The sequence below is a fragment of the Borostomias antarcticus genome (assembly GCF_949987555.1).
Source record: "Borostomias antarcticus genome assembly, chromosome: 20".
In the NCBI taxonomy this organism is placed as follows: Eukaryota; Metazoa; Chordata; class Actinopteri; order Stomiiformes; family Stomiidae; genus Borostomias; species Borostomias antarcticus.
Window position 1 is genome coordinate 6411596 of NC_140253.1, and position 14926 is coordinate 6426521.

Sequence of the window (14926 nt, forward strand, 5' to 3'; positions counted from 1 at the left end):
ATCAGACTACATTTCCTTCCTGTATCCCTTCCTGTTGCCTATTTTTGTCTGGCGCGCTCATACAATCACAGCCCTCTCATAGGCTACGCTTCTAAACCTAGCCAGTGTAACTGCCTATCAGCGGCCACCCGTGCCCACATGATACCAACCTTGTCCTGATGCCAGTTTCGTTTTCGGAAGAAAGGGGACCAGGGAGGCAGTGGCAAGGGACACGGGTCAGGGTATCGCAACTAGGCTATTTATGAAGAGTGACTTTACTGTCTACGCTGTTTGCTCATCATACCACCACGTCAGCATCGGTGCATTCACCAGCGCGACTACGGAGCTGCGTCTGTTTGCTCGAGCTTGAGTTTGTCACGGCGCTGTAATAACACAACAGAGATCACTAGGTAAGGACAAACGTATTCAGTTTATGTCTGCGCAGTCATGTCGTATGCGATCAGTATAAAATATAAAGATAAAACAATAATAACGATTTTGGTCAATGGTGTTACTGGTTAGGATCACATTGCATCTGTAGTGAACTGTTTGGATACCATCTTTTTTGTTTTTATAAAGCATACTGTATGCAAACTTAACAGCAACCAATACGGAATATCAACAAATACTCCACTTCCTTGAATGACTCAATGTGGTAATATGATACCAGATCAGATCCTGCTCACCAACCACAACAGCTGTTTGGCTCGGTTTCTCACTCACCGGTCCCAACTCCATTACAGCTCTGAACCAGAATCCACCCGAAGCTATGAACCGTCCACATTCAGCCCTCTTCTTCCTCTTGGTCACCTGGTGCTTCGGTGTCCTCGCCGCCCGCCCTGGCCTGCGCCTGGCCTCCCTGAAGACCGGCTGCGAGGTCCGACGCGACCAGGCCGACTGCAGCCACCTCAGTCTCAAGGAGATCCCCACCGACCTCCCCAGGAACATCACCGGCCTGGACATGTCCCACAACCGCATGGTGGCCCTGAACCCGGCCTCTCTAGCCCTTTACCCCGGCCTCCGGCACCTGAACTTGAGCTACAACAGCCTCAAACAGCTCCCGGCGGGCATGTGTAAGGCCCTGGGCGCGCTCAGGCTGCTGGATGTGCAGAACAACGAGGTGCACCTGCTGAAGGAGAACGACCTGAGTCACTGTGGCAACCTGACACACCTGAACCTGGGCAGCAACAGGCTGAAGATCGAGGGGGGCACCTTCGCCCCTCTACAGGTAGGTCTGTGTACGGGCGGGGTTGAGGGACAGGGTTTAGACGAAAGGTGGGGGTCATAATGATTATTATATTATTATGATAAGTATGATATCGCATATTCACAGAAATGATCTAAAAATCTACAAATCTGGGCTGATGGACGTGCATATGTTTAAGAATATTGTGGTGCTTTTTTGTTGTTACTAGAACATCTACTTTTCTATTTCTAGAGCCTGACTCTACTTAACGTGTCCACCAACGACAACCTGCAGTCAGCGAAGTTGGGCTCCAAGCCCATGCTCCCCCGGCTGGTGACCCTCATCCTCTCAAACAACGCCTGGCTAACCGCCCTAAAAAAGGACGACTTCTCATTCCTCAACCAGTCCTCATCCTTTAGAGTCCTCGACCTGTCGTTTATTCCTCTGAGATTGGTAAGAAGTTACTGAGAAAAGGGAACTGTTGTCCACTCCTACTGTATTTCATTTCCAGATTGTGTTTTCATTTCCACCTATCTGCCGTCAGGGCAGTCTGACAAATGCTTAAGGCTGAAAAACAGGTAGTTTAAAAATAGTGATATAATTTTATATTTCTAGCCCTTTATTTGTATGTACAGCAAGGCTGGAAATCATATACAGAATATGCATGGTAGCAATAGGCATAAAAAAGGAAGGACTATACATCCATACATACAGTATGTGTATAGTATAGAATAGAATACATTTTGTACATGCATACATCCAGTCTGTATAAATAGATATGAAAGACTCATCTCTTGAAAATTAGATGAGTCTTTACCTGGTTAAATAAAGTAAAATAATAATAATAATAAACATAACATACAGTAGCTAGATTCCAGACTACTCCATTACTTCATTCTACTGGACTACTCCATAAATTTACACTGCAAGTTAGAGGCAGTGTACTTAATATCTCTCACCTGATTTTAGTTTCCAGTGCTGTATATTCCCATGCTTTTAGTAACAACATCATGTATCATGACGAAATAGGACATTGTACATTAAAAAGTTTTGACAGCTTATCCTCAACTTGAGGCTATTATAAACACCCTTACCGTCATCTTCTCATTACAGATTGAGCCTGGTTGCTTTAAGCCCATTGCAGCCATAGAAGAATTAACCATGGATGGGATAAATCTCGCCACTAGGCTCACACCCAAACTGTGGGAGGAGCTGTCTGGGAGCGCCATTCGTAAGCTGTCACTTAAGAACACACGACTGGTTACCGTAACAAATATGACCTTCAAGGGCCTAGAGAAGACCAATCTGACCTCGTTGGATCTGGCCTACAATAACATGGCTAAGATTGGGGAGGGTTCCTTCAAGTGGCTGACTGAACTACAGCATCTGTCACTGGAGCACAATAACCTCAAAAACCTGACCAAGGAAATTCTCCAGGGGCTGGGCAACCTTAAACTCCTCAACCTGAGGAGGGCACTGGTGAAGGGCAAAGCATCCACCACCCCGATCATCTACAACTTTGCCTTCCAGCCACTCGGCGCACTGGAGAGCCTGATCATGGAGAACACAGCGTTTCGAGAGATCCAAGAGCACACCTTTTCGGGTTTGACCAGTCTCCGCTATCTACACCTGGGCTTTGCCAGTTGCACGTCGCTCAAGACCATCAGCAACCGGACCCTCGTTTCTCTCGCCTCTTCCCCTCTTCAGACCCTCAACCTGACGGCCACAGCCATCTCCCACCTGGGTCCGGGGGCGTTCTCCAGCCTTGGGAACCTCACCACCCTCCTGCTCGCCTATAACTTCATCATCCAAACCCTAACAGGGGCAGAGTTCCAAGGCCTGGACCAGTTGCAGGAGCTCACACTCTCCAAAAACCTGCAGAGGATCCAACTAAGCACCACGTCCTTTGTTAGCGTACCCAGGCTCAGGACCCTGATGCTGAACAAAGCTATGAACGGCACCCTGGATATGAATCCTTCTCCGTTTAAACCCCTGTCCAACCTCACCCACCTGGACCTCAGCAACAACAACATTGCCAACATCAATGCAGGTCTCCTGGAGGGACTGGAGCACCTGGAGGTTCTGAAACTCCCGCACAACAACTTGGCCCGACTTTGGAAGAACGCCAACCCGGGCGGGCCGGTGTTGTTTCTCAAGGGGCTGCGCAGCCTGATCGCCCTGGATGTGGAAAGCAACGGACTGGACGAGATCCCCAGAGAGGGTCTTCGAGGGTTGACCAACCTTCGTGAGCTCAACCTCAGCGGCAATATCCTGAACCATCTGGAGGACTCGGTCTTCGACGATCTGACGTCACTTCGGGTTTTTCGTCTTCAGAAGAACCTGATCACTTCTGTGAGGAAGGAAGTGTTCGGCCCGGCTCTTGCCGACCTCAGCGAGCTGGTCATGGACAAGAACCCTTTCGACTGCACATGCGAGAGCGTCCTGTGGTTTGTGACCTGGCTGAATAGGACCAACGCTAGTGTCCCGGGTCTCGGGGAGTACAAGTGCAACACCCCCCCCCTCTACTTCAACCGCACGGTCGTGCAGTTCGACCCGCTTTCCTGCAAAGACATGACGCCGTTCTTTGCGCTCTACGTACTGAGCAGCACCATGGTTCTTACCCTAATGGCGACTGCGTTTTTGTTCCGGTTCCACGGATGGAGGATTCAATTCTACTGGAACATCCTGGTCAACCGGACTTTAGGTCTGAGTGACACCAACTCTGTGGAGGGGAGGGGATATGAATACGATGCTTATGTCATTCATGCCGAGGAGGACCTATGCTGGGTGGAGCGAAGCTTGCTCCCCATGGAGGACAAGCAGTATACGTTTTTCTTGGAGGATCGCGATTCGGTACCAGGCAGCCCACGGCTCGAGTCCATCGTAGAGAACATGAGAAATTCCCGGAAAATCATATTTGTCGTCACAGAAAGTCTTCTCCAAGACCCGTGGTGTAGACAGTGAGTTCAACAGATATGCTGCTGTTTTCAGAATGCCTTTATTTTGTATACTGTGAGATTAAAGGACTATTTGGAGCATGTGAGAAAAGAGCAGAAGTGAAAATTCCTAAGAGTCATACCATCACAATGACAACTTCAACATGAGTTGCTCTCATTTCCTGAAATGAAACACTTTCTTTACACCTTTAGTATTTACCTTGTGTTGTGCTTCAAACAGGCCTCAGAACGTACAGTATGCGTGTTATAACAAGTGAGCCAAGAAAATGACAGTGAACAAAGTAATCCCTCCCACTTTTAACCAACCCCTTTGTCTCCCTCTCTTCACCACTTCTCCCTGCCCCTCTCCCCTCCCCCAGGTTCAAAGCCCACCACGCCCTCCACCAGGTGATTGAGGACAGCAGGGACGCGGTGGTGCTCATCTTCCTCCAGGACGTGCAGGACTACCGGCTGTCCCGCTCGCTGCTGCTGCGCAGGGGCATGCTGCGGTCGCGCTGCCTGCTCCACTGGCCCGCGGAGAGGGAGAAGATCCCCGCCTTCCACCAGAAGCTGCGCATCGCCCTGGGCACCACTAACACGGTGCTGCGGCAGTAGCAGCCGCGGTACTTTCACAAGTTCCGGAATCAGAAGGATGTTTCGGTGTGTGGCGCCGACCCGGAACGCCGCTTTACCTCGATCTTGTCTGTTTAGCGGAAGGAAGCGAGTGCGCAGTTGTGTGGCTCTCGTTTCACGGGTTAAGTATGTTAGGAGCTTTCTTTCAGCAGGCTGGGATTTTACAGAAATGCGCTTTCTGGGCAAAGCTTGAGCTCATAGTGTGTGTAGCTGAGAATATGTGGCAAGTCAGACCCAGATCAATCACTATTCGTAGCCTATTATACATACTGTCAAATGCTCGGTGCACTCCTTTCTACCTGAGGGTTTTTACTGCATGACTTGCTTCATACATGTGGCCCACAGCTCATATTGTTTTAGGGGTTGATTAAACATAATTGGAAAAATATACCCAAAAGATCAACACTACTAAATGTACATAAAAAAACATTTAAAATACAGATTATTTTAAAAGAATTGTTGGGATTTTAGGCAAGTACAGTTCATATTTGGTCGTTTAAGAGAAGATGCTGGTGTACTTCTTAGATAATGTCCAAAGTTGAGTCTTCTGATTTCTTGTATGATTATGACATCTAGTGGTTTTGAAAGCTTACTGCGGGTCTTATATATCCATGTTTCTAACTGCAGGTCTCATATATCCGTGTTTCTCTTTGTCTTTTTGCTTGATTTGTATGGTTTGTACTTCTGGTTTTCAATTTGTCTTAGTTTTAATGCAGTTGTCTTAAGCATTTCTGTCATCATTCTAATTGTAACACGTTTCTGGACTTCAATACCAAACTCAAAAGTAACCCAAATAAAGGCAGCCAAGAAACTTTATAACAAAATCTTACTTTTTTCATTTAAAAAAAATCCAAAGCAATTTGCAATTATGAGCTTGTGTTGGGCTTAAGTGTCTTGCTCAAGGACACAACTGTAGCCAGTCCCAGAATCTGGAAGGGCTCTAAGAAGGACAGAAGTAAGCCCTGAGGCATTCAGGAGGTGGGTGCACTACCCCTTCACCTCAGGGAGAGGATGACAGAGATTGGTGAACTGCTGGTTGAATCAATACTTGTCTTTAAAAACAATGATGGTCTTATTGACTGTCTGATTGCTTATTGATTGCTGATTGGATCAATACAGTTTTAATTTTGGTCTTATTGACAACCATTAGCCACCAAATGTATTAAATGCATAGCAGTTAATGTAATAGAACTTCAACATCTTTTTTCCTCAAATGTCCTTGATGAGCCATGCCAAAGAGAGCAGTTCCATTTTGACACGTCAAAGCAGGTACAGTAAACAGTAACTGATCAAATCAATGATGGTCCCTTTCTATTTAGTGTGTCACAGCCATGGTGTACCAGTGAGCCAGCATGCACAATATCAGGGCCCTGGCCCACCTGGCCCATTACACCTTGCTTTGGCATCTCAAAATAGCTGCCGTGAAAAGGGCCTATTGGATGTGTTGTAATAATTGGCTGTGTGTTGCTTCATTCACACCAACCTTTGATTTTATGGCCCTCATCTACAATTTATTTTGCTGACCCACTGGCAGGAAGCCCAGAGGTGAATGGCCCAAAAAGTGGATAACAGGTCACTGACTGAAGTCCAACTGGAATAAGGGGAAGCTAAGAAAACCTTGCAGCAAAGCACAGTCAGATACTGAACCTACTGTAGTGTGTCCTTCTTCAACCTCAGATAGAGTTGTTAACACTGCTTGGACATGGCTGTGCTGGGGGCCTCTATTCTGGGGCTGTTAGCGCTTAGCCTCTTCATTGCTCTCCTCACCTACAAGCTGCTCAGCGCTTACCTGCACAAATGGAACATGATGAAGCCCATCCCAGGGATCGGAGGCACGCTTCCCATAGTCGGCGATGCGCTGCAGTTCAAAGCCAACGCTGGAGGTGAGAGAGGAGAGGATTACACATCAGAGATGTTGATTACACAGGGGCAGTACTTAAATACTGCTGAAGCCATTTTATAACAATGCTCAATGTCTTTTCTGAAAGCATGGAAATTGATATGAATTGTATTTTGTGTCCAGTGTGAGCAACGATATACTATAAAAATGCATCACTCAACAGTCACATTTTCAGGTGCCAAAATGTTTTTTTTGTGTGTTATTATTATTATTTTTTTTTAAAGGTGTATTGTGTAATTTTTTGGCGGCAGATTGCAACCAACTGGATACAATTAACGGACTTGGCAGAAATGGAATATAATAATATTCACATGTGCTATGTTTTAATTAGTGTATAATCCCATTAAATTATTTTTGTGTTCTCATTACCTTAGAATGAGCCCTTTATATTTCTATAGGGAGCAGGTCCTTTCCACAGAGAATGCCATCTTGCACCATGTAATTGTATTAATTTGGTTGCAATCTGCAACCTCACCTCTAGATGCCGCCACATATTACACACGGCACCTTTAATTATCCTTATTATTTCATCAGAATTCTTTAGCCAGCTTATCGACTTCTGTATGCAGTTCCAGAATGCTCCACTACTGAAAGTCTGGGTTGGACCGGTGCCGTTCATAGTGCTGTTTCATGCTGAAACCGTTGAGGTGGGCTTTCTACCAGCTGTCATCAATTACAAAACAGAGCTAAAAGACTGACTTCAGGCAAAGCAGTAATATATAAACATAGACTTGTCAGTAGACACTGCCCCCTACTGCTATAGCAGGAGGTGCAGTAAGTGTCCCCATGCTGTTGTTCAACCAGGACACAATGAAGATTAAGTGGGTCATCTTGCTCTTGCAGTGTCTAGCTATGCGGTTCATTACCCAATAAGGCCCAGAGGTTTCTTGGCCCATGTGTTTGACGTTGCGATGCCTTTGCTCTGTCTAGATGTTGCTGACCAACACGGTCCACATGGACAAGGCCTACCTATACGAGTTCCTCCACCCGTGGCTGGGCACTGGGCTGCTCACCAGGTCGGTGTCCGCAGACATGGAACAATGCTCGGGGTCTACTGTACTGTACCTTCTTCCTAGCTATGGATTAAGCCAAACTGAGATTCTCCATTGAACTGGCTCCTTCACGTGAAGAGTAATCTGTGCAATTTGAGCTAAGGGCGGCGGAGGTCGCACACATGGTTACAGAGGGGTTGGGTACTTGGCGTTTGAAAAATAACACAATTTTTGGTGCTTATGTGCCTATTCTCTTTCACACCTCTCTCTCTTGCTCTTTCTGTGTCAACCCCCGCCCCCCGACCAGCACTGGGACCAAGTGGCGTCGTCGGCGGAAGATGCTGACCCCCACCTTCCACTTCTCCATCCTGGCGGAGTTCCTGGCCGTGATGAACGAGCAGGCGGAGGTCCTGGTGGCGAGGCTGCAGGAGCGGGCGGGCGGGGGGCCCTTCGACTGCTTCAGTCACGTCACCCTCTGCGCGCTCGACATCATCTGCGGTCAGGGCGGGGGAGTGTGTGAGAGTGTGTGTGTGTGTGCGGGGAGGGTGTGTGTGTGTGTGTGTGTGTCTTTTTGGCCCAGTACTACTGCCACTAAAGTCACGTTGTGTGTGTTATCTTTTGTCTATATCAGAGACGGCCATGGGTAAGAAAATCTACGCCCAAAGCAACTGTGACTCAGAATATGTCCGCAGCGTGTACAAGTAAGTCTCTCTTTCTGACCCTCATAGAACAGGGTCTGGTGGACTGTCCCCTCTCTCACAACAACAACTGGGTTTATCAAGCGTGTCATCAGTACAAACAGTTGCACAGATATCGTCTACTGGGTGTAGTTGATTTACAGGAACACTCAGTTGTGTGTGTATTGTGTGCGTGCGTGTGCATGCATGTGTGTGCTGTTGTTTTTCACTTTGGAGTAAACACAATCTTTTTCAGTCTAGGATCTTTCTATCTTAGACTAATCTTGGCTTATATGTGCAAATGACTTTCTAACTCATATTGTAAAAAGGACAAAAAGTGGAGGTTTTGGACAACAAAAACTAAGCATTCTCTGTAAGCTCATACCCTTCTTGAAGACATTGAATATTAACTCATTACATTTACCATCATTCTTTGCTCTTTTACCTCTCTGTTATTGCTGTAGAATGAGTGACATAATTTCCAAGAGACAAAGAATGCCGTGGTACTGGCCAGACTTGATCTATAACTACTTTGGGGAGGGCAATGAGCACAACAAGAGCCTCAAGGTCCTCCAGTCCTTCACGTCCAAAGTAAGACACTTTACGTTGTCACGTAACAGGACGCAAGCTTAAAGGAGTTACACTACAGTATATAGATAAAAGTACTGGGACACCTACATTACACCTACAGGAGTGTGTGTGGGGGAATCTTTGCCCATTCATCCAGAAGAGCTTTCATGAGGTCAGACACTGATGTTGGACGAGAAGGCCTTACATCACCAAGCGCAATGCCAAGTGTTGGATGGACTGGTGTAAAGCACTGGACTCTGGAGCAAGGTTATAATAGTTTTGCTTTTTTCATTAGTTTTTATTTTTATATCGTTTTAACTTTTTGTGTTCAATTTCAGTTTAGTTTTAATTAGTTTTAAAAGAAGATTTGCTAGTTTAGTTTATTTTTTATTTTTTGATAATGCTTAGTTTTAGTTTAGTTTTTATTAGTTTCAGTATTAGTTTTAGTTTTTTTTTTTTTCTGCGCTAGCCTAGTGCCTAGATCTCGAGAGCTCATCTTGCTCTCTGTGCAAAACAAACCATCTGGCGCACGTCAGATTACTTCTGCGCAGGGGCACAGCTAAAGAAATAATGGAGGATAGATTTAATATCCACCCAAAATACTAGGCTTATGTATGAAATGAAAAAGACTAAAACTAAGGACATTTTCTCTACAATTTTAGTTTATTTTAGTTAGTTTTGTAAACACACAATACAGTTTTAGTTAGTTATCGTTTTTTTGTAAAGTCTATTTTTTTTTTTTATTTCAGTTAACTAAAATGTTTTTTCACACCTAGTTTTCGTTTTTTAGTTAGTTTTCGTTAACTATAATAACCTCTGGAGCAGTGGAAACGTGTTCTGTGTTTCTGCCTCTTTATCTGGCAGTCTGATGGATGAGTCTGGGTTTGTCGAATGCCAGGAGAACGTTACCTGCCTGACTGCATGGTGCCAACTGTAAAGTTTGGTGGAGGAAGGATAATGGTCTGGGGTTGTTTTACTGTGGTTGGCCTAGGCCCCTTCCCCAATCAAACACCTTTGGGATGAACTAAAACAGAGATTGCGAGCTAAGCCCTCTTGTCAAACATCAGTGTCTGACGTCACAAATGCTCTTCTGGATGAATGAGCAAAAATTCCCACACACACTTCAAAATCTTGTAGAAAGCCTTCCCAGAAGAGTGGAAGCAGTTATAGCTGCAAAGGGGGGGACAAACTCCATATTAATGCCCCTGTATTTAAAGTGGGGTGTCATAAAAGCTCCTGTAGGTGTAATGTGTAGGTCTCCCAATACATTTGTCCATATAGTGTGGTTTCCCCACCGTCCTTTGTGTTGAGGTTCATCTCTCTTCACTGACTGGAACTCTCCTCCCCAGGTGATAAACGAGAGGGCGGAGTACATGGCCTCCACTGAGTCGGACAGCCAATCGAACCAGGGTGCGAGGAAGAGGCTGGCCTTCCTGGACTTGCTCCTGGAGACCACGGACCAGGACGGCAACAAGCTGACCCACCAGGACATCCAGGAGGAAGTGGACACCTTCATGTTCAGGGTCTCTGACAGTTTGCTTGCGTCACATTGCCGAGGCACCATTTGACTCACCAGTTTTACAGATTCTTCCTCAAAGTAAAGAGATGCAGCGCTGTTATCAAACGGACCTCTGTGACCCGACAGGGTTGTTTATCTGAGAGAAGCCGATGGCTCCGCGCCGCCTCTGACGGTTTGCTCGCGTCATGTCGCCGAGGCACCGTTTTTATACGGGGGAACAAGTTGACGAAGTGCCTCGTGTTTTTGTCTCCCCCCTCTGGCAGGGTCACGACACTACAGCCGCCGCTATGAACTGGGCCATTCACCTGCTGGGCTCCCATCCCGAGGTCCAGAGGAAAGTTCAACAGGAGCTCTGGGAGGTTTTCGGTAACTCCCACCAAATCCTCACAAACACTTTTATTTTTTATTTTTTAAACAAAATCACTGCAATCGCTTTGCTTTTATCCATTGTTGTCCCAAGCAGGTGTGCCCAAACAACCGTCCAGTCATCCTAACATCCTAGTCTCTGTCTTTATACTAACTTGTGTCCATACATCGGTGTGACGTCCAAACTTGTATCCCCCCACGCTAAGGTGTGTCGGACCGGCCGATCAACACAGAGGATCTGAAGAAGCTCAAGTATTTGGAGTGCGTGATCAAGGAGTCACTGCGGCTCTTCCCCTCCGTGCCCATGTTTGCCCGCAGCATCTGTGAAGACTGCCACATCAGTGAGTGACGAGAGAGAGAGAGAGAGAGAGAGAGAAATTAGAGAGAGAGAGTGAGAGAGGCAGAGAGAGAGAGAGAAAGAGAGAGCGCTCCTACATGAGTCATTTGTTTTCATTTCTTTCAACGTCACTCATAGATTTTAGGCATTTGTGTTCAAGTCTGATGACGTAACTTCAGGGTGAATCGTTTTAAATGGGAATTCATTGGGTGGGAAAAGTTAGGAAGCGTGTTTGTTTATTTTGTTGTCCACAAAGGCACGCAGTGCAGTAACTAAAGCATTCAGTTTTTTCCCTCTCCGGCTACAAAACCTGACCAGACCAAACTTTTCCAGCGCCAGCCCGGTTGACATGTGCCTCTTGTGTGTGCGCAGACGGTTTCAAGATCCCCAAAGGTGCTCAAGCGGTGGTCATGCCCTATGCCCTCCATCGTGACCCGCGGTACTTCCCAGACCCGGAGCAATTCCGCCCAGAACGCTTCCTGCTGGAGAACTCAGCGGGGAGGCCCCCGTACGCGTACATCCCTTTCTCCGCTGGGCCCCGGAACTGCATTGGTGAGAATAAAAGAATGATAGACGAGTGTTGCACAATTCAATAAATAATGGGAGCCATTTTGGAAGGATGTAATTTTGAAAATGGCTGTTTCAGACAAAAGTGTATGTTTTGAGGCTTATATTGATCTGTTTGTGAATGTGTGCGTTGTGTGTGTGTGTGTGTGTGTGTGTGTGTGTGTGTGCGTGTTGTGTGTACATGAGTGCTTGACAAAGTGTGAGTCCGTGTTTATTTTGTTGCTCTACACTTTCGACCGCTCTCTTGATAAAAGGCAACAGGGCGAATCATTTGTATGGAATTCTACACTTGGTTTGAAAAGCAAACAAAAGTTGAGAATGAAATCAAAAACTTTTTAGGATAATTAAAGTACTACTTATAAAAGTCTTGTGAGGCTTACTGCAACAGCAACATGTCTTTATCCCAGTATATCCCAGGGTTACTGTAGCCTTTGCAAGCACATAATTGTACAAGCTACAGTTTAACATATCAGATTAATAGTTTGAGAGACGCTAACCAACCCAACTCTTGCCCCAAATCTGTAAGTTTAAACGACGGCCTAACACTAACTATTAATTTTGTCTACGAAAACTATGAACATTTAATGGGAAGTGATTCAAACAGAATGCTGAGATTTTGGGGCAAGGAGGCAAGGAGAGAGCATAGAAATGTAATTCAGTAGCTTTGTCCATCAGTCTAATAGATGTTTCCTCCAGGAGTATATGAGTTAAATAATGCTTACACTTTAAACTTAAATTTTAGTCGAATGTACTGATTTTGTACGTACACAGAATCTTAATGCTATTTAGTCAACTAAAAGTAGACTAAAACTAGACGACTAAAATTAGACTAAAACTAAATAGCATTTTAGTCAAAAGACTACAGTGTATGACTAAATCAAAATCTAAATTTGCTGTCAAAATTAACACTGACCTGTAGCAAAACTCCTTCTGTAACTCCGACTCCTCAGGTCAGCGATTCGCCGTGATGGAGGAGAAGGTTGTCCTGGCGTCCGTCCTGCGCAACTTCAACGTGGAGGCGTGTCAGAGGCGCGAGGACCTCCGGCCACTAGGGGAGCTCATCCTCCGTCCTGAGAGAGGCATCTGGATCAAACTGGAGAAGGCGACGCCAGCCTCCCAGACAGCACATTATTAATTCCCTGTTGAGAAACACAACTTGCCTGGTCATCCAGCAACCAAGAATTAAGTGTTATTGTACTGTTATTCAGTTTGGGTCATATTTAGGCTGAGTGTGTTAAAGCTAGCTACGGTACTTGGTACTCAACCTCATATAGTATTTAAAACAATAACCAGTCAACATGAACAATATTAGCAGAACAGAACGCCACTGTGATTCTACTCTAGAAGTTTCTTCAGTGTCCTCAATGGCCTCCCAGAAATCCATCAAAGGCCCGAGAATCACAAAGAATAGAACAGTCTTTTGTGCTCCTCTTTTAACAGTCTAGTAGGCCTATGCCTTGTGATGCTCGAACTCTTTGACTCTCTCACTCACCCTCTTTCTCTCTCTGCCTGCAAACCACGCTGGCCACTTCAAACACCATCCGTCTGCCTGTCCGTCCGTCTGCCTGTCCGTCCATCTGCCTGTCCGTCCATCTGTCTTTTGACGCCTCCTTCTGTGGTCTCTGCATGCTAGAACAAAGTCTTTCTTTCTTTCTTTCTTTCTTTCTTTCTTTCTTTCTTTCTTTCTTTCTTTCTTTCTTTCTTTCTTTCTTTCTTTCTTTCTTTCTTTCTTTCTTTCTTTCTTTCTTTCTTTCTTTCTTTCTCTTCCACTAGACACACTTTAGGCTACTACATAAAGTAGGAGCACACAGCTACTATAATTCAAACGCTGCATATATGCAGCACATGCACGCACGCACGCACACACACACACACACACACACACACACACACACACACACACACACACACACACACACACACACACACACACACATTACCTTGCATGGTCCATGTCTGGTCTGGTGTGACCGTGTGATGTATCCCTCTGTTTGGCTCTCTCTTTCACCTTTTCTGCTACTCCTTTGACATCATCGGGGAGTCGACCCCAGCTCAGTCCCAGCCGTGAAAGATGCTGGTGAGTAAACCATTCCTGAAGTAATGACTAACAGTCTAGCAGAACACACATCTCCACAGTACGTCATCTAAAACAACTAGACCCATTACTCTCGCAGTGCCCTTCTGCAAACCACTGGCTCGGCAAGTAAGAATTTTTCCTGCTACATGACTTTTATGTTGTTATCTTTGTTTTCTTGTTTGTGATTATATGTGGCGGAGATGATTTGATGTATCGGATATGCCATAAAAATGGACCTACGAAAACATATGGTGCAATATGCTGTAGTGTCTGTGTGTGTGTGATTCATGGAGTCATGGGAGTGTGAAATTGTGGGAGTGTGGCTTAGGCCTACAGGACATGGACAAAAAAAAAGTATTTTGTTGCCCCGAGTTTAAAGACTGTCTCAAATAGCACAGGTGAAATGAAAGTACTGATTTTGAAACCATGATCATTTACGTGCTATAAATGGTATATTTTCAGATCGATAGACAGACAGACAGACAGACAGACAGACAGACAGATAGATAGATAGCAAGGCAAGTTTATTTATATAGCACATTTCATTCTCCATGTTTTGTTTTAACTCTAGGGACAGAAAGCAGACCTGTGCCAGACGACCTGAGGGGTCTGGATGGTTCATAGCGTATGAGCAGACCAGAAATATATTTTGGCCCTAGACCATTCAGTGCTTTGTAAACCAACAGCAGTATTTTAAAGTCAATTCTTTGACAGACAGGAAGCCAGTGTAAAGACCTTAGAACTGGTGTGATGTGATCCACTTTCTTAGTCTTAGTGACGACTCGAGCAGCAGCGTTCTGAATCAGCTGCAGCTGTCTGATCGATATTTTAGAGAGACCTGTAAAGACGCCGTTACAGTAGTCGAGTCTACTGAAGATAAATGCATGTTTGCAAGTGCAAGTTTTTCCAAATCCTTCTGGGACATAAATCCTTTGATCCTTGATATATTCTTCAGGTGATAGTAGGCCGACTTTGTAATTGACTTAATGTGGCTGTTGAAATTCAGGTCTGAGTCCATGACTACACCAAGATTTCTGGCTTTGTTTGTGGTTTTTAGCATTACTGATTGAAGTTGAGCACTGACTTTTAATCGTTCTTCTTTGGCTCCAAAAACAAAGACAGTTTTTGTTTAGTTGGAGAAAGTTCTTGCACATCCAATCATTGATTTGTTGAATGCACTTACTCAG

General features: G+C 45.3%; 2 protein-coding genes across 3 annotated transcripts; both read left to right on the forward strand.

The window, feature by feature from the left end:
* Positions 1-748: 748 nt before the first annotated feature.
* Positions 749-5509, forward strand: tlr3 (toll-like receptor 3; the record flags this gene model as incomplete). The annotated part of the gene is made up of 4 exons (XM_084454498.1): positions 749-1207; positions 1418-1618; positions 2279-4125; positions 4482-5509. 4 exons carry the CDS (start codon positions 749-751, stop codon positions 4714-4716), a joined length of 2742 nt encoding a protein of 913 aa, XP_084310624.1. The 3' UTR covers positions 4717-5509.
* Positions 5510-6348: 839 nt separating this feature from the next.
* Positions 6349-14006, forward strand: cyp4v2a (cytochrome P450, family 4, subfamily V, member 2a). 2 transcript variants are annotated; one of them, XM_084454582.1, is made up of 11 exons: positions 6349-6617; positions 7169-7281; positions 7565-7650; positions 7934-8124; positions 8258-8327; positions 8768-8894; positions 10223-10396; positions 10656-10758; positions 10965-11099; positions 11468-11647; positions 12613-14006. In XM_084454582.1, exons 1-11 carry the CDS (start codon positions 6437-6439, stop codon positions 12795-12797), a joined length of 1545 nt encoding a protein of 514 aa, XP_084310708.1. In that variant the 5' UTR covers positions 6349-6436; the 3' UTR covers positions 12798-14006. The 2 variants fall into 2 exon arrangements, with proteins under 2 accessions (XP_084310708.1, XP_084310709.1); XM_084454583.1 differs by having other exon boundaries at positions 6438-6617; positions 7204-7281.
* Positions 14007-14926: the final 920 nt, after the last annotated feature.

What these genes read in the sequence shown, in the direction of transcription:
- cyp4v2a (XM_084454582.1), top strand. Translation starts at nt 6,437, where the DNA reads ATGGCTGTGCTGGGGGCCTCTATTCTGGGGCTGTTAGCGCTTAGCCTC. An exon ending in GGCACTGGGCTGCTCACCAG is followed by an intron (nt 7,651 to 7,933) that starts GTCGGTGTCCGC and finishes CCCCCCGACCAG; the next exon opens with CACTGGGACCAAGTGGCGTC. An exon ending in CGCGCTCGACATCATCTGCG is followed by an intron (nt 8,125 to 8,257) that starts GTCAGGGCGGGG and finishes TGTCTATATCAG; the next exon opens with AGACGGCCATGGGTAAGAAA.